The sequence below is a fragment of the Sarcophilus harrisii genome, chromosome 1, assembly GCF_902635505.1.
Source record: "Sarcophilus harrisii chromosome 1, mSarHar1.11, whole genome shotgun sequence".
NCBI lineage: Eukaryota > Metazoa > Chordata > Mammalia > Dasyuromorphia > Dasyuridae > Sarcophilus > Sarcophilus harrisii.
This window is the reverse complement of record NC_045426.1, coordinates 127,156,938-127,184,099: the sequence shown is the minus strand read 5'-3', so window position 1 is coordinate 127,184,099 and position 27,162 is coordinate 127,156,938. Positions and strand designations below refer to the sequence as shown.

Here is a 27,162-nt window from a genome sequence, read left to right as displayed (position 1 = left end):
CCCTTTTGATCAGATTTTTTTGTGAAGCATGATAAATGTGGAAATATGAGTAGAAGAAATGTACATGTTTAACCTATATTGGATTACTTGCTATAGGGGGTGGGAGAGAGGAAGAAAAAATTGAGAACACAAGGTTTTACAAGAATGAATGTTGAAAACTATCTTTACATGTATTCTAAAAACATAAAAAGCTATTTTTATAAAACACAAAATGCTTCAATCTCCATTTAGATTCTTTCTCTATAAATAGATAGCAGTTTTCTTCATAAATCCTTCGGAATTGTCTTGAATCATGGTGTTGCTGAGAATGTTATACATACTTGATCATTACAATATTACTATATACAATGTTATCTTGTTTTTGTTCACTTTACATCCATTCACATAAATCTTTCCAGATTTTACTGAAAACATCCTGGTCATCATTTTGTATAGCACAATAGTATTTTCCCAATCATATACTCTGACTTGTTTCACCATTTCTAATTGATGGCCATCCCCTCAATTTCCAATTCTTTGCCACCACAAAAAGAACTGCTATAAAAATTTTTGTACATATAGATACTTTTCCTTTTTAAAATCTCTTTGAAATATAGACTTAGTGATATTTCTGGGTGAAAGGCAAATTTTATAAACTTTTTTTTACAAAGTTAAGTTTTATAATATTTTGGGCATAATTCCACAGTGCTCTCCAGAATCATTGGATCAGTTCACAAATCCACCAACAATACCTTGGTGTCCCAAATTTCCCACATCCCCGTCAACATTTGTCATTTTTCTTTTTTTGTCATATTAGCCTATCTGAATGGTACCTCAGAGTTGTTTTAAATTTCATTTCTCTAATCAATAGTGATTTAGAACATTTTCATGTGATTATAAATAGCTTTGATTTTGTCATCTGAAAACTACTTATTCATATCATTTGTTATAAGGTGATCTCTTATAAAATTCTAATATACTCTGTGAAAGTTCCACTTCTGGGATACAGAGAAACATGGGAAGACAGATGAACAGATGCCAAGTGAAGTAAATGCAGAAAGCAATATACTAAATAACTACAACAATGTAAATGGAAAGAATTTTTAAAATAAAACTAAAAATGATATAATGATAAGCTTGGCTCACCCAAAAGGGAAAGTATACTTTTAACCCCTCATTACAGAAGTAGAGTACCATGGGTATAGATTATTGAATATATTGTTGGACTGAGTGTTGAAGTATTTGCTAGTTTTACTAAATTAATTTCTTTGGGTGTCTCTCTTTTCTTTGTTATAAAGGATTTCTCTCTGGAGAGGGAAGGAAAAAAGAATATATTTGGAAATTAAATGAAGGTAAGATAAAAAACAAAAAAGATAAATAATTAAAAAAAAGAAAAAGAAAATGCTCTTTTATTTCCTTGTATATCTTGACTTTTGTATCAGTAGTTGGTAAGAGTGTCTTTATATTTATTTTGCTTTCCAAAGTACTTCCATTTTTCCAAATCCATATGGTTTTCAAGAATCCTTTTAACATAGGACAAGTACATTTAATAAATAAGAAAAGCCTAGATAATGACTTGCTCAAGATCATTCAGTAACTATCAGATCTGTGAGGAGAATTTGTCCCCTAATCCAGTTTCCATTCTATAGTAAGTCATTCCTTTTCTTTCTTTTTAACTAGTTTCAAATTTGTGCATCATTGGCAAGGAAAACTGAGACATATAAATGGAAGTGATGCTTAACTATGTGACAGTCTCCCTAGAGAATCAGTCAGATTTGGTGCTCTGATATAAAGAGAACAAAGGCAGAGACAGGTGATGAGAGCAAAGTCCTAGAGGAAAGTCATGGGATATAATCACAAGAAAGAAGTGTTGATTTTGAAGGTTGACAAATACTGAAGGATATGAATACTTTTTCAACTTCAAAATTTTCAAAGGCCTATATAACTTCACAGAATCTACATTCTAAAACTTTCCTGTCAAGGCTTATCTTACAATCTCATGGAATGATTAGAGTTTTTGATGTATTTAATATGCTTCCTAGTTTGACTAATATCTTCAAAGCATCTTGATGTTTACAGTTGTCAATAGGAAGAAAAATGTGTATTATTTGTGGTTTGCAATAATACAGATGACACTGATTGACATGAAATAAAACTCCAGTTAGTACCATGATTATAAGATTCATCATGAAAATACTGTGACTAACTCCCTTTCATCAGTTCAGTTATTTTTCATGCTATAATCATCTATCTTTGGCCATTTAGGGGCTCTCACACTGAGTCAGAGTACAGAAATATTAAATAACATATAAAACATTTACTGATATACTATTGTGTGATCATAGGCAAGTCATTTAATCTCTCCATGCCCTGAGATAACTCTAGTTCTACAAGTTACAGACAGCTGTTAATCTCTCTTTATATGTTAGAGAACATTTCACCACAGAAATTATTCACAATAATGAAATCATCCCATGTCAAAATAGGAAAAAAAAATCAGTGAGAATTTTCATTAATCTATTTTCTGAATTAGTCTTAAAGTTCTCCATTTCTACCCACACCTTTTTAATTCCAAAAAGAAATTTTTCCTTAAGAGAAATGAGCTAAAGAGGCCAAGTAATAGAATGTTCTGTGCTAGAGCAACACTTTTATAAACAAATATGTCTTCTAGCATAGAGCCTTTTGCCTTGCCCTGAAGGAGAAACAAAGTTTAGATAAGATAGTCCTTATCCTGAAGGAGCTTACACTCTAGTAGTGGACTTGGTAATAACATAATTACAGAAGGTTATTCGGTATTACACAAATGCATTAATATGGTACAAAACTGAAAACTAAATGAGTGCCTATTGATTGGAGAATGATTGAACTATTTAGATAGAAAAATAGATAGATAGACATATATATATATATATATATATATATATATATAATGGAATAGTTTTCTGTTATAAAAAATCAGAAAAAGGAGGAACTCAGAGAAACAAGAGAAAACTAATATGAACTGATACAGAAGAAAACAAACCAATTTACAATGTCTACAATAATATTGATAAAACAACATTAAAAGAAATCAGAAATAAGATTGAATACAATAGAGGAATCTTGATCTGAGAGGATAAATGATGTAAGTATAGTACAGTGGAAATGTTTGAAGTCTTGATTCTAACATTTTTATTACCTGTATGACTTTGGGCAAATTATGTAATTTCTCTGAGCCTCAGTTTCCTCTTCTATGATATGAAAGGATTGAATTAGTTGACTTCAAAGATTGTTGTCAACTCTAAATTTATGTTTTCCTTGAAATGCATTGATCTCTCGGCAGAAAGATGGTAGACAAAATGTTAAATGCATTGTTAGATGGGATCTCTAGATCAGCAGGTTTTGATTTACTTTCTTTCTTAGTTATAATAGAATTCTGAGAGATAATATATATAATGGATAGAGGATTTATATGTAGGTGCTGTCTAACAATGTAGGTGCTGTGTGACCATGACCAAGTATTCCCATGCCATTGTCAAAGACTAGAACTAATTGGGGGAGAGGGGGAGTCTGCCTCAGTGGAAATTGTGCCCACACTTAAGATCTTTTACCGTGAAAAAATCGCAAGTCTGAACTCTCTTTCCCTCCCCAGCCCATCTCAAGAAAGAAAAAAAAAGATTGGGGGAGGGGGAGAACAGCTGTTGATTGGAAAGTGACGAGTGGCATAAAAAGTTAAATAAAAATATATGTAGGAGAGCCTTCTTTTTAAAATAATAAAGTGCTTGGTGACAACAAAATCCAGTACTACGTCTGGGGAAATGGAGAAGAGGTCAAGAAAGGCATCCTGAAGATTAAACTAGATTTTTAAAAAGGAGAGATAAATTTGGTCTGGCCAAAAAAAAAAAAAAAAAAAAAAAATGAAGAGGGAGAAATTTCCAGACTCTCAATCTGTGCAAAGTCTGGGAGGCATGAGCACTTGCCTGCAAAATAAACAAACAACAACAATAAACCCACCTAGAATTTCCACCTGTGCGTAGAAATATGGCTCAGTCAAAAAGCAAAAATCCTTCTGCTCTTCGCACAGCGCCTGGCACATTGTAGGCACTTTTAAATGCTTCTTGACTTGACCACCCACTCCCCTCTCCCCAACAAAAGAAGGATTCACTACATTACTGCTTTTAACATTTGGCGCCGAGTCCCAACCGTTATTTATTCCAGCACTGGTGTGTACTCTCCAGATCTGAAGCGCAGCTCCTCTACCTTGTGGTCAAAGGATAATAAATAAGATCTGTGGAACCAGAGTTGGAAGGGCCCCCGAGGCTACTCAGTTCGACTTTCTCATTTGGCAGATGCAGAAAGTGATGTCCAAGTAGATTAGAGGCTTGCATTCGAGAATTTGTGTTTTCAATCGGCAGCGAAAGCGATAGCAGGGAAATTAAAGGTAAAAAGTACTTAAAAGAACCCAGAGAAATTTAGGGAGCACTTAAAAACTTAGGGAGCCAAAATCTAAGCTTTGCTCTCCAGGGAAATACTTTCTTTGTGCGCATAATTGGGGGAAAGGGTCAAAGATGGGGCTGTTTACTTTTCTAACGACAGAACTAAAACTAGAAAACTTGAAAAACAAGCCATAGCGAACGAGACCTGGCGGGACCTCTCCTGAAGCCCGGCGGGGTCTTCCTACGGTGTTTCCGAAATTGAAAGTTTGAGGAGCATAGTTAATCTCGGGGTGGGAGTGGGGAAGATAAAAAACAGCAACTGCTAGAGAGGGTCTTTATACAAAGTGCTTTCACCCACACACTCGCACTCCTGATACACATCACTGATTTGATCTCCTAGCATTCTGTCTTACCCAGAAAAAGTCTGAGAATTCTACAATTAAAAGACTACGCAGTTTCCCAGATGAGACCGCTTTGGTCCTAGCTTCTTCACAGGACTTGGTCATTTATTGGCCGCCTCTGGGCGTTAATCACCCTCACCCTACTTGAGCCCCGCCCACCTCTAGCCTCGGTTAAACTGGATCCCTTCTGCTGTCACAGCCGGCAACTCCAGACCTTGCTTAGAAATCGCTTGACTGAGCTCAGAGTAGCTGTCTCCGGGTTCTAGCTGCTTAGGACTTCGATTTGTTTGCTTAAGTTAGTGTTGTATTTTTCATAGCGATTTGCTTTAGTTTTCTCAGGTATATGTCCAGTGGAGCAGGAGAAAGCGAGAGAAAAAGGGCAGATTTCATGTACAGGTGGAAAGCAAGTTCTCGGGGGAGTTTCAAACTACAGAAAAAAACACTCCGGTTTACTTTAGATTAAAAGAATGAGTCTCTTAAGTGAAGTTTTGTTTTTCATAGGTAGATATATAGAGGTTGATTAAAAAAAAAACAACTAGGAAAACTTTGGAAACTTTCTGCTGAAGGAATAAATATTTTCCACATATGCAGGTTCTCCGTGTGTTACTATCAGTCTTGGCTGTCTACGTCTGGTGAAGAACAGATTATTTATTGGTGCCTATCCTAGGGAAGGAGATGTCCCAGGAAATGCCTCAGACCATGAGCCAAATCACCAATACTTCTTGTGCTTTGCATGGAAAAAGCAACAACGCCCAGTTGGGCAGTTCCTGTGAGTGTGACTTGAAAAGAAAGACAGGCTATTGCCAAGGTAAGTTTTGAAGACATAATGCCAGTATTGATTATGCGGTGACCTCCCAGTCCCTGGCAATCCCCAGGCAGCAGAAAGTGAATTTGGGGGAAAGGGAAAGGAAGCTCTTGTCTTTTAAATATGGCTAATTTTTGAACTATGAAAATGGGAAAAACGGTAGGGCATCAAGAACTAATGTGCATTAAATGCTCACTTTTCAAGAGGATGAGTGAAGATCATCAATAACTCAAACTCCTTCTAGTGGCAATTTTTGTTCTTAAGTCTTTCAATAAATTGATATTTCTGTACTTAAAATGACAACCAATGTCAGTTATCTTGGTGGGGGGTGAGAGGCAGGGAGATAATATAGTTTGTATAATTCTAGAAATTTCCTGCAATCAAGTTTGACTATTGGGATTAATTTGGCTCAGAATAGCTTCATGTCAGCATGTCATGTCAGTTGGTGACTGGAAGCTACATCCTACTATTTAGAGTATAATCTGAGCTTTAGGCTTGCTGCCTGATTTATTCATTATGTAAAGAAACAAAAAAAAGGTTTTTTAAACTAATTTTTTATGATCCAAGAGTAAGTTTAAACAGAAAAGTACAATATAATCTATGTTATAGGTCCACTGGACACCAGTGAATGATCCCACCATCTTGGCCATTCTCATCTGAATATCCTGGTTGAGCTGTCTCATTCATGACAGATCACAGGTTAAATTATAGGCTTAGATCTAGATGAGACCCTAGAGGTTATAATGTCCTAATCCCTCATTTTACAAGTGAGGAAACTGATCCCCCAAAGCTTCATAACCTAATTCACATAAAAGTGGTCATAGCCTGTGTCTTCAAGCATAGATCTTCTGACTCAAAATCCCATACTTCATCCCACTGCAGCACAAAGTGACTAAAATGAAGAGATTCAATTCAACAAATATTTGTCAAGCAATTACCAGGGGCAGAGTTCTGTGCTAGGTACTAGGTGACATACAAAAGTTCTAAAATGCAATATCCTTGCCCTTACATAACCTATCTTGTAGTAGAAAAATGTGCTACATATGTATATATGATAAAAATAATATATGATATAATTTAATATGTGATATAAAACAATATATATGAGTGTTACAGAGCAGCTTAATACTTTGTAAGATCTAAGGAGGGAAATCCATGATAGTCTGGGTGATGATAGAAGACTTCCTGGAAGAGGTAATATTTGGTTTGGGTAGTAATGTGTGGGTAATATCAAAACAGGTTAAGAGTTGGGGAAAGAGAACACTTTATAGGTATAGAGAATAAATTGAGAAAAGACATAGGTGGAAAAGAATAGAAGATAAATGATTTAACTGAAGCATAGAGTGCATGACAGGTATAGAATGATATAATAATGAAAAGGATGTTTCCCAATGGTGGAGGAATTTGGCTGTCAGGCAAAGAAGTCTGAACTTGACTAAATTAGCAATAGGAGAATCCTGAATTTTTTAAACTATGAAAAGACATATCTATACTTTGCATAAGGATGATTAGTCTAATAGCTTACATGAAGGGTGGGTTAGATTAGAGGGGCTTAAAACTGGGTACCAACGAACATTTTATGAGGATGTATCTCCCAGAAATTAGGGGTATACTTCAAATATTTCTAAATTCCCCTTAATTATTTTGTATTATCTGTAAATGTATATGGGAAACATATTAGCTATATTACAAGTTTTCTTTCATTTTCTCTATCTTCCTTTCTTTTTTTTACTTCTTTGTTTTACTGAGTTACTTTTTTTTTTTTTTCACTTTGCATGGGGATAGGAGTGTCATATAGACATATCCCTTAGTTTTTGGCAAATATTGAACAGAATAGGTTTGAGATTACCAAAAGGGTACCTACATGTTGACATCTATGCTACTTATGTTATGCATATCAGACCCCTTTGCCTTATTCATAGGCAAGGGGCCTAGAGAGCCAGTACCATGATTTGCAGCCAAGTAACATAACATATATTGGATTTGAAATCAGAATGACTTGGCTTCAAAACCTACTTTGAACTATTAGCTGTGTGACTCTGGTAAGTCACTCCCCTCTCAGTTTTCCTGTCTGTATAATGGGGATAGTAATAGCATTTACACAAGATTATTATTGTACAGATTAAAATGAGATTGTAAAGTGCTTTAGAAATCTCAAAAATGCCATAAAAATTATAACTGTTACTCTTTTTTTTTTAATATTACCAACTCTCACTATGTATGCTAATCTAATAAGTATTAAATAAGAGTGGAAATATAACACAACAATATCAGCAGACCCAACTATTTCGGGAAATTAAAGAGACTTTAAACCTGCTACATCAGCATAAGTACTGATATATACTATAATTTCAGGAAGAAAAACTTATCACTGTAAAAACCTCCTCTTGTAGGGTAAATTTACTTTTGGAGTGACCACTCCTAAACCCAATGCCAGCCCCAACCATTATAACCTAGAGCCAAACTTATGGTGACCCACATCTCAAAATATCCCCAAGACTCAATCATTTGGAAGAAATGTGTTCTCTTTTCTGTGGTCTTTACTAGAGCCTTGTGACAACCACCAATAACCAAGGACTTCTGCAAATGAGCTTCAGAATACCTGCCCTTTTAAACCATAATCCTTCAAATTCTTAGGTAGACCAAAATAAACAAATGGGAGGAAAAACATCACTCAGAATTCAAGAATGTTTTGTAGAGCAACCATAAGGGGTGGTTATCTCTTGGATGTCTGGAAAGGCCAGTGACATTGAGTAAACCATTTATTATGTTGATAAGCTGCATTCCAGTCCTTGACCTAAAGTTCATAGGGGACCATTCCTTACCACAGATTTGGTTTTTCCTTAATGCTGGACTTTTAGGTTGCTAATCTGCAAAGTTCAGCAGGTCCCTATGGAATGTCCAGTCATTAGTACCTGATAATGCTGACATATTTTGGAGGAAATGGTGTCTGACCTGCCCTAATTAAATTTCTCTCCCTTAGCTAGCCTAAAGGCTATAATTTCATTGACCTTCACTTCTCAGAGAACATGTCTGGAAGAACCAAATACATACACACACACACACACACACACACACACATATGTATGTATGTATGTATTTTTCCTTGCCATTCCATCCAGTGTGGCAATTTGCTTTAGATAACTGGCATGGGTACACTTCTCTATTCCCTCACACATGTTTTTGGGCTGTTTGGTTGTGTAACATAGATCATAGATTTATAGTTAATTTTTTTTTAGGGATCATCTAATTCAATCCCTCCACTTTATTGAGGAAACTGAAATTCTCACAAGAATCAAACAGTTTGGGGATTCAAATCTAGATGAGTCTTTTGACTCCAAATCTAGCATTTTCCACCATATCACAGTTTGTACAACCTTCATGACTTCATCCTTCGCTACTCATTCCACCTCATACCTCTCCCCCCAGAATATAAGCCTCTTGAAAAGATTGTTTTTGTCTTTGAATTCCTAGAACAATGCCTTATGCTTAATAGACAATAGATGCTTAATAAGTGTTTTAATTTGGGGGGGGCATGCCATAGAGATAGAAATCATATAAAATAATCATTCAGCTCCCTATTGCTGATTTTCAGTTTCTTACAAGTACTTTTCTGCAGGTGTTAACATATTCTCTGGCTGTCCTTCCATAGGTCCCATGACTCTAGCTGTAGACCTTGTAAAAATAAAGTCAATCTCCTATCCCTACCAAGTTCTGAACACTTGGTTCTTCTCACTAGTGCCATGATTGTTTTAAACATATTCAGAAGCAAATCACAGAAATATGGGAATTCCCACTTAATTCTCTTTGGTGGTCCAACTTCAGCTCTAAATCCACTATATTCAGATGGTTCCCACAGGGAAACATAGCCAAACTTTCCTTCTGTTCCAAAAAGCTTTCCCACCCTGATTGTTGACCACAGAGATTGTCTAGAGCAGACTTTTTCTACTTTTGACCCCTTTTCACCTGAGGAATTTTTATGTGACTCTGGGCATATAGGTATTTAAAATAGTTATACAAATCAAACATTTGCTAATAATAAATCATAATTTTGTGACTCCCACATTAGTTATAAAACCCATATAGGTCATGATCCACAGTTTAAGAAGTTGGGGTACAGCCTCCTCATTTTTATTTGAGGAAACTGAGGTTCAAAGAGGGTAAGCGATTTGCCAAAACTGGTACACATAATAAGTAGCAGAACTGGTTCTGAACTTTGTTTCTCTGACAAATCCGGCTTCCCATTGTATAATGCTGCCTCTTGAGAAATTTGACATCAAGTACTAAGACAAATGTGGAACAAAGAAAGACCATTCTATTCCCAATCAATGTTATTCTCTCTGGCTTTCCATGCATTCCTTTTCTAGCCTCTGGTTTCGGTCATGTTCAGGTTTTGACAGATTCTAAACTAGACTCTTACATTATGAATATAAATAAATTAGGAGGCTGAAACCTTGGTGTGTGCCCATTTTGCTGTTAAATTCATTTAGAATTTAAGCGATACAACACAAAATATATTTTTACTGTCTCAAAAACAGAGACTGCTATTTCTTTAATATTTTTCCACAAGGTTTTAGTGATTTGGGGAAGAAATATGACTGGCCACATGAGTGAAATTCATTTAAAACAGCTAAAGCACTGAAGTACTAGGAAAAGCAGAAAGATTAATCCAAGAGCAGCATTCGAATCCAAGAGGTTTTGGACAAGAAAAACATGTTTTTATATGAAGCTTACCCAAATTTTTATATGGTTTGTAATTCTTAAAGTATGTTCTCATAACCTAACCACTTTCAAAGGACATTGTAGTATTCTTATGCCTCATTGTAGATTCTAAAATTGAAGTATTAGAATATGCAGCAGAACATTTGGATGTCTGATCCTTCTACATATACCCTTTCTTATTACATGATCACCACTAGTTAATGCTTCTCTCACAAAGCTACTTTATATCTATTCTATTTTTCTTCCCCTATAGAATGTAGGTTCCTAAGGCCTTGCATATAGGATGCCTCTAATAAATGTTTATTAATTGGTTGCAATATCCTTTAAATCAGAGGTAGGTGACCTTTTTTTCTTTTCTTTTCTTTTCTTTTTCTTTTTTTTAGGTTTTTTAAAATAACTTTTTATTGACAGAACCCATGCCAGGGTAATTTTTTACAACATTATTCCTTGCACTCACTTCTGTTCCGATTTTGCCCCTCCCTCCTTCCACCCCCTCCCCCAGATGGCAAGCAGTCCTATACATATTAAATAGGTTATAGTATATGTATGCAGAACAGAACAGTTCTCTTGTTGCACAGGGAGAATTGTATTCAGAAGGTATAAATAATCCGGGAAGAAAAACAAAAATGCAAGCAGTTTACATTCATTTCCCAGTGTCCTTTTTTTGAGTGTAGCTGCTTTTGAGGGACCTTTTTTCTAACAAAAGCTATTAGGATATTTACAGCATTATTTGCAAGCTATACAAAATTATCAACTATAGAACTCGGGCAATGGGAGATGGTAGTACCTAGGTTTTAGCTCATGACTTCTGATTGCCTTTGCAAATGATTTGGATCAGAAAATCTCCACCTCTGTAGATAACCACCTGAAAAGATGATCAATTTTTTTTTTTTTAATGTCGGGGATTATGAAGTAAAATCTTTAAGTAGAAATAAGGTTAATGACTATCTTAATTTCATTTGTTGTGTGCTTATGACTTGCATGATGTTGGGCAAGTTATAACATCTCCCAGTTCTCAATTTCCTCATTTGCAAAATGCATATTTGATCATTACAGCACTTTATCTGTGATTCAATTGTGGTCATACTGTAAAGTAAAAGTCATGGATTTATCACCCATGTAGGATAGTGGCCTTGATCTTCCTCACAGCTATGGGCTACATGCCTAACCATTGCCAGATACCTTGCAAATGCATATCTGTAATCTCAAAAGGGATTGGACTTTTATATTTCTACTATCACTACTGGAATTGAAATATTGAATCTGCTGATTCTGAGTCAGCAGCATTACCTTAATTAAAGAAATCTATTCCTGTTAGAGAAGTAGAGATGGAATGCAAAAAAATAGCAGCTCATTGAAATTATCACAGAGCTGACTGTGGCTTCAGAAGGGAGAATGATCTATGGTGGTTGGATTTTTTGTAACAAAGGACAGAAGAGCATACAAAACCATGAGTAGATAAGAGTTTTTAAAATTATGATTCTCTTTGGATTAGTTGCACGGAGAGGGGGAGACAGGGATTTCTAGTTTATGTGTCAACTATTACTGTAAATCATTAACAATTATACGTGCAATTTTAATCAACATTTCAACAAATGAAGTTTTACACCTGAGTTGTTATTTCATGAAAGTTATCATTAAATCTAACACTATATCCAAACAAAGTCAGAAATATATGAATGTGTTTCAATAAAATATTTCTTTGTTAGAAACTTCCCTATTGAGACACTTAAATTACTTAATAGTCCTTTCAAGCCATCAGAAGGAGGAGGGATAGAAGATTATGAAAAGCTCATTAAATACTAACAAAAATGGTGTATAGTATGCTGAAAAACACAAAATATACATCTTGGTATCTTGAGAGAGATCAATGATTGTTAACCTGCTGTCTATGAATTTAATTTTTTTACATTTTGATAATTGTACTTTTAATATAATCAATTTCCATCATAAATATATACATATATATGTGTGTATATATTTAAATCCATTATTACAAGAAGAGTTTCACAAGGCTTTCCCAGATGAGCAGAGGGATCTATGACACAAAAAAATTAATAGAAGGGAAGAATAAGATTGGAGTTTGGAGTTTTATGGGCATTTTCTTTCACTGGATGCCTCCCTTGCCTGTTACATTTTCTCTTCATCTTTTGCCTCCTCACTTGCTTCAAGAGCCGGCTAAATACACACACCTTCAATGTAATTGTTTGCATACCATTTCTCCTATTTGTCTATTAATTCCTTGAGAACAAGAACTGGTTTTGTTATTGTTACTGTTGTGATATTTTTGGGGGGGGAGAGGAGAGCTTAGTGCAATACTTGGCACATAGTAGGTGCCTAATAAATGCTTGTTACTTAAATTAGGAAGGAAGGGTCCTTACCTCTTAATAGGAACCAGGAACCGAGAGTCGAGAGATTCCTGTGGTAAGAACAGGGAGAGCATTAGATCCTGGAAAAAGAAGGAAATTTTGGCAGGATCTAGGTTCCTCACTCAACCCCAAGCAAAAGTCCTATCTGGGTCAACCCACCCTCTATCTACCCAGAGGAATAGAAGGCCACCTAGCAGGGAAAGACCTCTAACCCCCCTATATTACCAGTGTCAGTGATTGAAGTCAAAACCTTTCCTGTTTTGAGGATGGGGACAATTTTGTTAGAAAATAACAGGTCATTGAGCTCATAAAATGCACTTGGGAAGAGAGATGATTTAGGAAGAAAAGGGGAAAGAGAGGCTATGATTTAGAAGATCGCAGAAATAGCTAATCTTCCCTCCTTCCATTATTTTACCTGTATGTGACTGTAAGCCACCAACAGTTTAAATAGAAATCATAGGGAGATATTTTTGCTGCATCTCAATAGGAATGTTGTGGTTGAGCCACACAGTGGTTGCCAACTCATCTTCATATGATTGATGAAAACTTTGTTTAATAACATAGCTAATTTTGTCATAAAGGAACTTTCATTGCCAAGGAATGTGTTAGTTGAAATATTCTTGTATTTTTGCTATTAAAGGAAAACAAATGAGTTGTAAACAAAGTTACTATTGTAAAAAAAAAAAAAAAGTTCTCATTTGTCTGAATGCAGATCCTGAGAGTAAGAATTTTGATGGAGTCAAGAAACACGGAAGTATTTATATAAAGGAATTTTTGACATGGAATCTGTGAAGTTCCTGGTTTTATAGATAGATGGATAATTTTATTTCAATATAATTGGTTTCCTCTGTACTTCCATGAATTTTTGTGTTATTCCCTTAAAAACATGATTCTGAGATGTATTTCAATATAATTGGTTCCCTCTGTACTCCTATGAATTTTTGTGTTATGCACTTAAAAACATGATTCTGAGATAATCTATAGGTTTTGTCTGACAAAAAAGGGAGTCTAAGACAACACACATACATACACACACACACAAGATTAAGAATATCTGATTCAAAAGCTCTTGTAGAGAAAAGAAACTCCAGGCTATACATCTGGAAATATGTGAATAAAATAGCATTCTGTCAGATTACACACCTTAAATTTTTTCTACTTCGATAAGCAATCTCCACCCTACCTGGTTTTTTCCTGGATGTATGATTTCATTGGTATAGGAAACTTCTAATGAGGAAAATTTTTACCAGTGTAAATTGGTGCCTCCTTTACAATTTATAGTCTTAGAGTTACCTGGGTTACTGAAGTTGTGATTTCCCTGGAATCATTCAACTAGTATGTGTCAATAGCAGGATTAGAATCCAGCTCTTCCTAACTTTGGAATTAATTTTGCATTATAACAAATTGTCTCTCAATCCCTTTATAGATGTTAAGTATTAGATTCATAAATTTGAGTTCAGCAATGGCATAAAACTTTCTTCAGTCATATCATAAACTCCACCTAAATCCCAAACAGACGTCTCATGGGGATATGGCATTGACCCAGGAATCACTAAAATAAAGCTAGTGGTACATAAGCTCTGTGAAGTCTTAAGCTCTCTGAAGTCTTTCCCAGAATGGAAAGGCATTCCTAGTAATGTCAACTCGGTGTCTGTTGTCCCTTGGCCAGCCTAAGTTTAGATAGGGTTCTCTTCAGTTTGGTCAGAGAGAGGTGAAGTTTTCACTAAAGATTGCTTATTAAATAATGAAGAGTTTGTAGTCTGTGCTTGTACAAGGAGCACTTGCACTGATGAAATCTCAGATCCTTGAATTATTAGTCTATATTTTTCTGGGTTCTGCCACTCTAGAATTTGTTTAGCCATTATTTAAAAGTATTTAGGAAGAGTTTGGGGGAGAGTTCAGCTGAATCCCTGTCTTTCCTCCACCATTTTGGCTCCACTTCTTCCATGAATTATTAGCCTCCTGAAACAGTGCAAGATTTGAATGTACAGACCCTGAGACTAAATCTCAACTCTGTTATTTAACACTTTAACACCTGTGTGAGCTTATTTGGATCAGCCTTCTTACTTTGTAGTTAGTTTATTTTTTTAAGTGAAGTAAAGACATAGAGGAAGAAAAAGAATTGGGGGTGGGGTGTGCCAAGGGGAAGAAATACTTTGTTTTCCCAAGAGTTCTGCTTCCTTTCCAAAAAATAAAAATGATCCTTGGAAAATTGGAATAGAGTTTGATATTTTTAGATATTTAGATATTTTTGGAATTATGAATAAAATATTTAAACTAAGTTTATATGTATGTATACAAACACACATAAATATATATGCATATACATTTAGAAGTTATTCTTTTCTCAAATTATTTCTTAAAAAAATAAGGTTGGAAGACTTGGGAAATATCTGCAGTATCATATCATTTCAGTTCCTGATCCCAAAGAATGAGTTATACTTTCAAATGGAGCAAGATAGATTTTTTTTTACTCTAGGGAGAACTGAGCATCTTCTTTGATATGAATTTCATCCAGTTATTTTCTAGTCTAGTTTGCTTCCTTCTATGTAGACATGATCATAAATTTAGACCAAGTTTTCTTAACATTTCTTTGTGTGTGGACCCTTTGGAAGTCGGAGAAATCTAGGGATCCCTTCTAAGAATAAGTATTTTTAAGTGCATAAAATAAAAATAAGGTTATAAAAGAAACGAATTATATTGAAAATATATATATAAATTTAAAATTTCCAAAAACCAGTTCACAGAAGCACAGATTTAAGCACAGCTCTAAACCCTGAGTTTAGAGCTAGAAAGGACGTTAAAGGTCATCTATTTGAATTCCTTAGTTTTATAGTACAGGAAACTGAGGCCCATAGAGGTGAGCAAGTAACTCAGAAGTTACTTGCTCAGAATCACACAGGTAGCAAGTTCCTTGGCTTGAGAGAATTCATTCATTGGGAGTACCATTCATTTATCGCAAAAGAAGTGGGAAATGAAGACCATGTTGCACCTACCTATTCAAAAGCTTGAGGGTAGAGAAAAGTAAGAACTAATTGAAAATTTTGAGACTTGGAAGGAAAAGAGAAACTAATTAAAAAACTATATTTCTTATTAAAAAGAAGCATTTTAAATTATTTTTTACTTTTTTATAGCTAGTGCTTAGGACAGTCCCTGGCAGTAGGCAGACATTTTAAATAAGGGCTCTGATAAAGAAAACACAAATATTTCTTTGAAGCATTCCTGATCTAGATGTTCTCCACCTTCTGGAGTTCTGCTGCATCAGTAGCATCTTGAAGGATTACTCAGTCAATATCTTCAGGTAGTCAAATATTCCTAACTATATTCAAAATATTTTCAGTTTCTAGACAAACTAACACATGGACATCAGGAAAAATAATGACTCTTGAAAGAACAATACATTCTTCTGAAAGGCTGAGGTATATACTTACATTTTAAAACTAAAATATCAAAGTGTCAGGATGTTAAATCACTGAGATTCCTCACAGTTTGCCCAGTGGATACACTCTGAGAAAGCCTCTGCAAAGTCAGAATATGAAAAATCTAATAGAAGCTGCAAAAGAAGGGTAGATGGATGAAATGATGCAATATTTGCAGACAGGTAGACCTGTGCAAAGGGAAAACAAATTAGATTTTGTGATAATAGCTCAATCAGCTTTTTCTCAAAGGCTCTGAAATAGGAAAAAATGGATACATTTCAGTGTCTATCTGGTGTTAATGATATAAAATCCTATAGAAGACCTACAGAGAGATAAAATATTTGTTTTGATGATTGACAGTATAAGTAATGCGAAGCTGATATAACAAACAATAAATCATATTTGCATACAGATTTAAGATTTACAAAGCAATTTATATATGTCATTTCATTTGATAATGGGGTATGAGCATCTATAAATATATAATATATTACTTCAAAAAAGTTGTTAATCAAGTTAACAAGTATTTATTAAGAGCTTACTATGTGCCATGCACAGTGCTATATTTGGGGGAATACAAAGAAGGACAAAAATATCTCCTACTCTCAAGGAGTCAAAATATAATGTAATGGGGGAGACAGTATGCAAACAACCACGTACAAGCAATATAGATACAGGATAAGTTGGAGATAATCTCAGAAGACACTAGTATGTTAAGAGGGACTGAGAAAAATTTCTTTCAAAAGGTAGGATTTTGTTGTTCTTTGTTCTCAAAGAGGACCATTGACATCAGGAGGATGATGTCTTGACTTTCAAATGAATTTTAATTGATATTTGAAGGAAGACAGAAAACAGAGGTGAAGAAGAACATTACAGAGATATCCAGTAAAATAAAACAACACAGAGTTGGAAAATTGAGTGTCTTGTGTGAGGAACAACAAGAAGAACAGTGTCAAGGAATAATAGAGTATTTGGAGAAAGTAAAGTATGAGAAAATTGGAAAGGTAGGCGGGGGCAGATTAGGTTAAGTCTTTAAAAACCAAACAGGATTTTATTTTTGATCCTGGTAATAATAGGGATTTTATTGAATGTGTGTGTTTGGGCAGAGGTGAGGGTTGGGGGTAGAATGAGGTGTAAAGTGGCCAGAAATGTGTATTAAATCATTCTGATAGCTGAATGGAGGATGGATTGGAGTGGGCAGAGAATTGAGACCGACTAGCAAAGTATTGCAATAGTTCGGGCTGGGAGTGATGAGGACTTCCATCAAATATCATAAGAAAGGGGTATATACTAGAGATGCTACTAACGTAGAAACAGCAGAATTTGACAACTGATTCAACATGGTAGGTAAGTGAGAGAGAGTGAGGAGTTGAGGAATAACCTAGGTTGTGGTAGGTAGATTGACAGTATTCCTGATAGTAACAATAAATTAAGTGGGGGAGGAAATTAGGAGAAAAAATAATGAGCTCAGTTTTAGACATAGTTAATTTAATATGTCTCTGAGACATCCAGTTTGAAATGTTTGATCAATGATTGAAGATGGGAGAATGGAGATTAAGAAAGAGATAGGACAGAATAAGCAAACCTGAAAAAACATCAGCATAGAGATGGTAATTAAATCCATGGAATCTAATGAAATAACCAAGTGAAATATTGTAGAACAAGGAAAGAAGAGGGCCAAAAATAAAGTCTTGGGAGATGCCCCAAGTAGAGGCAATTTGGCTGGAGAATCAAAAAGGAGATTGGGAAGAAGTGACCAGACAGATACGTGAGAAGAAAGCAGTCTCACCAAAACCTAGAGAAAAAGGGAAGCAAGAAGAGAAATCTCTTCTACTATAGACCTAAAAGAGATCAAAGAATATGAGAAGTTCATTAGATCTGGCATTTAATAGAGCTTGGGTAGTCTTAGAGCTGTTCTATTTGAATGATGAAATTAGGAGCTAAATTATAGAAGTAAGAGCAAAATGAAAAAAAAAAAAAAAAGGAAATAGAATCACTGATTGTAGAGAGCTTTAAGGAGTTTTAGCCATGAAAAAGAAGAGAGATATGGGATAGTTAGAGGGGATGGATTGGGGCTAGGACTAGGACTGACAACTGGGAGAATCAGGGAAGCCCTTTGGTAAGAGAAGGCACTTTAGCTATGCTTGGAGGAACTAGAGGTTCCAAGAGGAACCTTTCCAACCTTATTACATACTACTTCATTACTCCATATTCCAATTAAAACTGAACTACTAGTTGTTCCAGATCTTAACCTGAATTCTCCCACCATCGCCCAGGTTATCTCCCATGACTGTTAGGCCCTCCTTCCTAATCCCTGCTAGCTATAATTCTTCCCTTCTTTTAAGACTCAGTTTAGGTGTTCTCTCCTGTAATCTCTCTCCTGACTTCTTCTGAAAGGTCTTATTTCCTAAATTTCCTTATCGAATTTTTGGGGTATTTCTCTTTTTCCCTAACACATTTTACCTTTCACTCTTTTAATGTGTACATTATATTATTCTATTAAGTTCAAAGTCTCTTAAAGGGAGAGGCTTTTTATTTTTCATTTTGTGTCCTGTGTGTTTGGCCCATACCTAAGACTTCATAGCTGTAGGGAGTTTTTGGTGAGGGTATCTCTTCTATCCGTGCAGACAGGGCACTTTTATGCAATGTAAAGTCTGAGAAATGTACGTGTCAGTGCTGAGAGGTTATACAGAGAGGTCTATATGGTCAGTAGATATCAGAGGAAGGATTTGGCCTCCATTCCAAGGATAGTCTTCCATACTGTTAATCATGTTGTACATGGTAGATGCTTAACAAATGTTTGTTAAATTAAATAGTACACTCAAGAGTACATCTGAGGCAGGAAAATAACATAGCATGTTCCTCCCAGCTCACTGGAATAGTTCCCACATGTCCCTAGCTCCTGGATCTAAAGATGCATTATAATCTTGGAAACTACCCCTGTACATTTCCCTTAACAAATGGCCTATTTACTACTGGACTCCTGGTTATGTGGAGCCTTTTAAGAATGATGTCTTTAAGGTAGACTTGCATAAAAACATAACTAAGAGTGTCGTGTCACCTTAAAGAATATTACTCTGTGGGAATTACTGTGAACTATTTCTATGTGGAAATATTTTATAGGCTGGTCGCTAATTTGTAATTTATGCTTCTTATTTGTACATTTCCATAGCTCCTCCATATATGGTTATGAATTTGAGATGGAGAATACCTTATGCTTGTGGTTACTTCATGAACTCAGTATAGAGAGGCTTTTTCCCTTCCCTCCCTGCTCCACCCTCCATTCCCACCCCACCTTCCTACTGCCAAGTACTAACTACTATGTGTTCTTTCTGGAAATATGTTTGAAAATTTGACATGAAGATTTTCATTGCCCTCCTTTTTCATTTCTTGAAAAGACTGTAAGGAATTTTGTCCAGATTTTTAATATGTTTGACACTGTGCTGAAAAAAAAAAAAGCATGATGCTGATTCCATGATCCCTTATCCCCAAGCAGAGAACACCAAGACTTTTACTATTATTATTTTTACTGTAGAAATTCTTCAAATAAAATAGACGTTTATAGATTCATATTTTCCAGCTTCATATTCCAAGCTCATGAAATGTTTTTTTATATAAACTAGTACATTTCTTTCAGTTTGCCTGAGGAGGAAACTTTCCAGATTCTAAGGAATAAATCATTTTGGAAGAGATTGCAAGACATTTGTGGGGAGACACACACATACACACACACACACACACACACACCCATATACACACAGAGACAGATTCAGACAGACAGACAAGCACAGAGACAGACATGCAGACAATCACAGAGACAGACATAGAGACATAGACAGACACAAAGAGAGGCACAGAGAGACACACACACACACAAAGGCAGACAGATACACATAGAGAAACAGACATAGACACAGACAAACACAGAGATGCAGACAGTCAAACCCAGAGAAGCAGACAGACAGACCAAGAAAGAGACACAGAAAGACACTCACACTGAGACACAGATTGACAGACACACAGAGAGACTGACAGATACACGGAGAGATAGAGGGAGACAGATGGACAGAGACAGACACAGACAGCCAGACAAAGGGAGAGAATGAGATTTATATGGACTCATTGTTTTATTTTGTTTTTTAAGCTAAAGTCATAAAATTAAAGGAAACCAAGAACACAAGATCCTTTAGGAAAGCATAATCCTCATATCTTCTGTTTCCTTAATTTCAAAATTAAGTGAAGAGAGTAGATTCCCTGCTCACTTGAACAGCAAAGCCATTGGTTCGCTCATAGACCAAAATCAGGCTCTGTCTTCCCACCACTTCATTGGGGAGATATGCTTCTCCTACTGCTATACTTTCTACTGTTCCTTCAGTTCTGCTCCTTTTCTTTATGAGGCCCTCTGGCTTTAATGTCTTTTCTTTCCCCTACCACATGACTATGCAATTATTATTCCTTGTGGCACTGTTAATTTGGCCAAAACACACGAATTCTAGGGAATAAGTAAAATGGATTATAGGAGATTCTTACCAGATAAGATGTCTCATACTTCACTCTCCCCTTAAGATCTCCCAAGCTTTTGTAAATCTCACTTATTCTCTTTTAGAACAAATCCTCAGAATATCTAGGTCATTTTATTATCTCTTCTTGTTTCATCTAGTTCTCATTACCACCATGATCCTGCTATAAATAGTTCAGTCAATCAATGAATAAGTAATTATTGAACATTTCCTCTATGCTCACCACATTGATTCTGTGGGGAAAGAGAAAGGATGTTTGCCTCAGGGAGTTACATTAACATTCAAGCAATTGGGAATAGAAGACAGAAAATAACTGAAGGTTCAATTTAGGGCTATCAGACTGGAATGATCCTAAAAAGATTTCTTGAAAAAAGTGGGATTTGAGGATCCCCACGGACAGATTTTCACAAGTTCAAACTCAGTTTAGCCCAGTTGCAGTTCTTAGCCAATGACCATGGCCACACCCATTTTTTGCTGTGGCCTGCAAATATCTTTGATGCTACTGCAGTAAGTTAAATTCCTGATTTTTGTCTTCTTGGCTAGACATAAATATTAGGTTAGACTTTCCTATCAAGAAGAAGAATTTTCTTTTCAGACTTACACAAATAATGTATAGGGGAGAGAGTAGTGTAGTAAAAGGAGCCCTAATTTTGGAGTAAGAAGACCTAGAATGAGTATAGTCTCTCCTTTTCCCTGTGTGACCACTTAACTTCTCAGAGCTTAATGAGATAAATATGCTAGGAAATATTGACCAAAATGCAGGACTTAAAAGCTAGAAGCTTGAACCTGAATTACCTGGGCTGTTGTGGGGCTTAATTGAGATAATTACATAAAGTATTTTGCAAATTTTGAATGCTATATAAATACTAAGTGTTACTAAAAGAAAAGGGAAAGAAAGGAGACCAAATCTTTAGGGACTGTAACTTCCTTAATATTCTCCATTCTAGGCTCCGCCATCTATTACATGTATAACCTTGTGTATTTCCCCTTCATCTTCTGCATTTCAGTTTCTTAATCAGCAAAATGACTTTGGACTAGATAACCTTCCTCTTAGCTCAATTCTATGATTCTATGCAGGAAGCAAAGAAGAGGAAATGAGGAGAGAAGTAAGACTGAGGAAAGAGACTAGAAAGTCACATAGAATAGTAGATAGAAAACTCGATGTTAGTCAAAAAGATTTGGGTGAGAATCTTTACTTGGACACTTGCTGTGTGACTGTGAATAAATCACTTAGCCTCTCTCCATAAAATGAGGGGGATAGGTTAGATGACTTTTGAGCTCTTCTATAGTTCTAAGCCTATGATACTATCATGCCAAAATTTTGCACATAAATGCGTATATACACACATTTGTATTTATATATATATATATATATATATATAGAGAGAGAGAGAGAGAGAGAGAGAGAGAGAGAGAGAGAGGCGCAGATGTGTGTGTGTATGTGTGTGTGTGTGTGTAGGTATGTATATGACAATGCTCTGCTTAGCCTAAGTACTTAATATTAATTTGCTGAACTGATCTGAATGGATATTTTAAAATTCTGCATGTACATCTGGAATTTTTATCGTTCACATTTGGACACAATTAGACTTTAAAATTTTTTAATTTAGCTTGTAAGTAAGCCTGTAAGAATACCAACTCTCATCACTTACTGAAAATATTTAGTGAGCTTTTGGAGTTATCAAAAGAAATCAATTCAGAAGAAAATATTTAAGCTTTTTTATTTCTCACATTCTTTCCCTCACGCACCCCATTTCTTTATTAACATATAGCTTTTAGGTTGAGAAGGGACTGATACAATTCCTAATGTGGAAGATATAATATGTCTGGATGTGTCACAATTTGACACATCATTCCTAGTAGTACTCAGGTCTTATACCTCCAGTTTTACCTCTCTGTGGTAATTGTGGAGTGCCCTTGAAGAGTTAGGAGTTGCTTTCTTCCTTTGTGATGTATTTTTCCCCACTGTTACCCACCAGTTATTAGAAATAGTTCTTTTTAATCAATTCACATCAATTAGATTTCACAAAAGACTATATATTTTGAAGATAAGGCAAGAAAAGAAGTATACATATTTTCCTTCCACTACCTAGTAGCATACTCTCCTCTATACTGCCTTAGTCCCTGGGGAAAGTGAGCTCAGAGTTAATATAGTTTCTACATTGCATTTGACATCTCCACCCTCAAGTTCACTTCCAAATGTTACATGGCCAAGGCATGAATAAGTCTACCTTTGTGCCATTTGGGGGCTAGGTCAAGCAAGTTACTTGAGGCTCTAGCTTCCAGATAGAAGCTTTGGTAGCTCATAAAGTCATAGCCATCTCCAATCTACTTCATGTAAAACAAGATTGAACAAATACAAAGAGGGAAAGAGTAGAGACCTCTTTTATGGGGTACATGTCAGCCATAGATGAGAAGGCAGAGCCTCTCTCCTTACACAGTTGCCTCACTCAACCATCCTGGAACTAGGTGGGAAAGAGACCAACTGAGAGGAAAATCCTAGTTAACTAGTGCCTTTTGCTAATATCCCAATAAGACAGTAGTTTATTGTCTTAACAAGTGGATAACGGAGCAGAATCAGTTATGAAATTTGCACATGCCCCTAACTGGGGAGCTAAGCACATCTATTACCTGACATCATGTCTTACAAGAAGCCCAGTGTCTTCCCCATAGAGTTCAGCCCTATGTATCAGCTTTCCCATGCTACAATTTATATATTAATAGAAGGGGGCAGGGAGGATGAGAAATAAACCAACTTTACTTCTGAATTGATATCTTTTGATCACTCTAAAGACTACTAAATATTTCAGATAATGATGAGAATTGGTGTGCAACATGTAAACTAAATTAAAGATTATAGTTTCTGGGGCTATGAATAGCCCTTAATAAGTGTTCCCTTCTTTTACTGGCAACAATCCAGAAGTGGCTTATCCCTTTGTCTCTGAAATAATGAACTCTTCCATAGTTTCACTGTGCTAGTGAGAACATCTGATACTAGAACTCCCTTAATGTGTTGCCTGATGTTAAAATGCCAGAGACTCTATGTGAATCATCTATTGGCTCAAAATAATAATTTCACTCAGCATGTGTACATACACTCAAGTATGCAGACAAAAAGATTTATGTTCTAAATCCCTATCAGCTGATTGTGGAGCTATGACCAATTCACTTGACATAATCCTCCTCTCAGACTAGGTTTTTGCTGGAAATAAATATTATAGTTACTTTAGAGAAATGTAAGATGAGCTCTGTTTCTAGTATTTAAAGATCCTCAAGCTGTTCTATGTTCAATAAGCTTCTTCTTGCTCTCAAAAAAATCCCAAACACAATTATAAATTAGATTTTAAATATAACACTGAAAGGTAAAATGATTTGTTACATGAAAGAGGAAATCAATAGCCTTAGGTAAAAATCATAATGTTTGCTTTAAAAATCAATATTTCTTATATTATAATTAGACAATTCTTCTGAAGTTTTCCTTGTGGTCCTTGACTTCATTCCATATTAACACCCATCATGATATCTGATCTGTTTGAAGAATTTATTAATTTCTCATCAACTCTGACCATTTTGGAACATCCTTTATGCTTCCAAACTAGTCTAGGCTATCAAAGTTAAGAAACCACTTGGTAGGACTAAGTATGATCCTCACTATCTTCTCTCTAAAATTTACCTCCCCCCAAAACAGTGATGTCCAAACATTAAGGTGCAAGCTTCTAAAAACACTAGCACACCAGGTTGAAAGCTTGTTGATATTTGCAAAGAAAAACAACATACAGTTGTGAGAAAGAAAGATAGAAATAGAGTAAGACAAGAAAGGAAAATAGAGCTAAAAACAAGAAAATGAAAGATAGGAGAAGAAAGGGGAAAAAATCTTGAGGGACTATAATGCTCTGCCCCACTCCCCACCAAAACATTCTCAAGTCACAGTTCTTAGTTTTCTACTGGCTAAAGAAAAGGGGAAAGAGTATTAAATATACCAGAGCTTCTTAATTTTTTTCTGTCTTATGGACCCCTTTAGCCGTCTGAACTCTTCAGATTAATGTTTGTAAATACAGCAAATAAAAGACCTAGGTCTAGAAAGAAAACCACTTATATTGACAGTTATGAAATTTTAAAAAACCAACTTAGAGACACTCCCCACCAAGAGCCCTTGCACTGGAAGGTTGAAGGGGACCCAGTACAATATTTAGAACCAGTGGACTAAGGCTTGAATTCAAACTGGGCCATTTTACTACGTAGGCAGTCTTCAGTAAATTGCTTTCTTTCTCTGGGATTCAGTTTCTCTAATCTGTAAAATGAAAAGGAAGGCCTGGATAACCTTTTCCCCTTATATCTCTAAATCTATGCTGGAAGAAAAGATGGGGCACCAAGGAAAGGAAGATTGAAGGAAGAAGAGAAACAAAGGCAAAGAGTCTAGGATGAGAGGCAGAGAAATGAGAAATTATGGGGAGGGAATGGAGGGAGGAGAAAATGCCAAGTCTATAGCCAGGGCAGATTATTCCAGTCTTGGCAGCAATTAGAGGTGACCCATTTGGCAACAAGGGCACCTCTGCTGGAGTTGTCACTCAGTTCCACTTCAGCTGACACCTCATCTTGAGCAGTTCTGCCTGAGGCTGGACCTGCCTGGTTCCATCCAGTCCAGGAGAATGGGGTGACTGATTGTCTTTCCCCCTTGCTGGGTAGCTGAAGCAGGGCTGCCTTGCCCAAGGCCCTGGGATTATGCCAAACGAGTGCCTCCAGGCTGGAACTAGAAGACTCTGGGCTCTTGCTTTAACTCCAGTTTGGGCATGCACTCTCTCCTTCTCCAGATCCCTCCTTTTTCCTGCCTGGCTGGAGGATGGGATCATGAACACACCCTCAGCTTTTGCAAATCTCCTGAAACCCCAGCCAGCCCCTGGGGTTCACATTTTCCAGATACACGCAAATGAAATTCCTATTAGTTCTCCTAGGAATGACTAAGTTTGATTGGGAGTGGCTTTCTAAATAATACATGAAGGGAAACTATGTCTAATATATAAAAACAATCAAACAAACAAAAAAAAAAAACCAGTATTATAAACTAAAGGGCAGTGGGATGTAGGGAAGGTTTGAGACCTACACAACATGTTACCTTATCAATAAAAATATGAAGGAATAATAATAAATCCTGTTTTCATAGCATTTTACATAAAAATTGCTTGAGGAAATCAAAACATTTTACCCCACTTAGGTCCTTTAACCACCCTGTGAGGAGTGTAGTGCAAATATTATTAGTAGCCTCTTCTACACTTGTGGAAATGGAGGCTGAAAGGTCCTACGTGACTTGGTTACACAAGTCACTTCATGATCATTAGCAAAACAGGGAGCAAACATTTGGATTCCATTGCTGATGCAGTCATTAATCAAACAGATGACAATTAAGGCAAGTCATTGTAACTTTCTGAACCTTAGTTTTCCTCTTCTGCTCTAACATTCCACAATTCTGGAGGTGTTTTTGGAGGGGGAGAAGTTAGAAAGACTTATATGCAAATATTTCTTTAAATGTTTTTGGTTGTTAAAAAGAATTTTAATTTAATTTTAAAAGGATTTCAAATATTCTTTTTCTTTTCCAGAAAAAAAATTTATTGCTCAGCCAATATTTGTTTTTGAAAACAGAAATCAGGCTTTTAAGGTAAACTCTTGATAAAATATTTTCCTTCTCTTTATTCTTCCTTTCCATTCCTTTTACCATCTTTTTCCTCCCTTTCAACTTCTACCCTCCCTTTCTGCTGGTCTATTTCCCTACCAAAGAAATATGCCTAAGAAATTCTTTCTAAGAGATACTGCTTACTTTCAGACCTGTTCTTCATCTCTTCAGTATTCTCTTTTAAACTGACATAAAAGATCCTTAGATACATCTCAGTGATTTCAAAGAGTACTTAATGTTATCATCTCTCTGAATATCATATTCAAATCATCTACTTTGAGAAACATTTTATTAACAAGGAATAATATTTTTAAAAATTGTTATTGTTTGATTATTGTTTGGGGAGGGCCATGAGGGAATCCTTTGGATAATTAATCCACAGTTTGCACACAAACTCCTAACCTTGTAGCCTGTCACTCATGTAACTTATGGGAGGGAGGGGTGATGAGAAAGGAAGAAACAGCAAAGAACTGTATTTTCTTAATGCTTTATTTTACTTTAAATTCAATGTACATTTTTTTTGGAGAATTCTCTTATGTAGTGAAAAGATTCACATCTGAAACAGAAAAAAAGCAAAAGTCCAGATCTCACAGGCATCTTTGTTTCTTTGCAGAGACCAGCTGAAGACACTATTGACAAAGTAGAACATGGTAATAAGTTACATTCTGAACTTCTAAAACAATCTCAGTATAGAGAAAATAGAATATATTGGTGCATTTCTATCATTTTAATAATGAATCATTACCTATTTATGGCGCTGTCATTTGTGTTTAAAGATGATATCACATTCTTTTTCCTATGCATTTGTACATGAAAAGGTGGCAGATATGAGATCCTGACAACTTTATAATGCTACTTCCATAC

At 35.7% G+C, this 27,162-nt stretch overlaps 1 protein-coding gene across 2 annotated transcripts in view; it reads left to right on the top strand.

Annotated features, from left to right (window-relative positions):
• Window positions 1-4,965: 4,965 nt before the first annotated feature.
• Window positions 4,966-27,162, top strand: part of RANBP3L (RAN binding protein 3 like) — a 60,223-nt gene continuing 38,026 nt past the window's right edge. The window contains exons 1-4 of one of the 2 annotated variants that reach the window (XM_031964179.1): window positions 4,966-5,090; window positions 5,387-5,603; window positions 26,225-26,283; window positions 26,912-26,948. In XM_031964179.1, the coding sequence (XP_031820039.1) occupies window positions 5,471-5,603; window positions 26,225-26,283; window positions 26,912-26,948 (229 nt within the window). In that variant the 5' untranslated portion in view covers window positions 4,966-5,090; window positions 5,387-5,470. The remainder of the gene's footprint in view (window positions 5,091-5,386; window positions 5,604-26,224; window positions 26,284-26,911; window positions 26,949-27,162) is intronic. The other variant, XM_031964180.1, reaches the window with a different exon arrangement.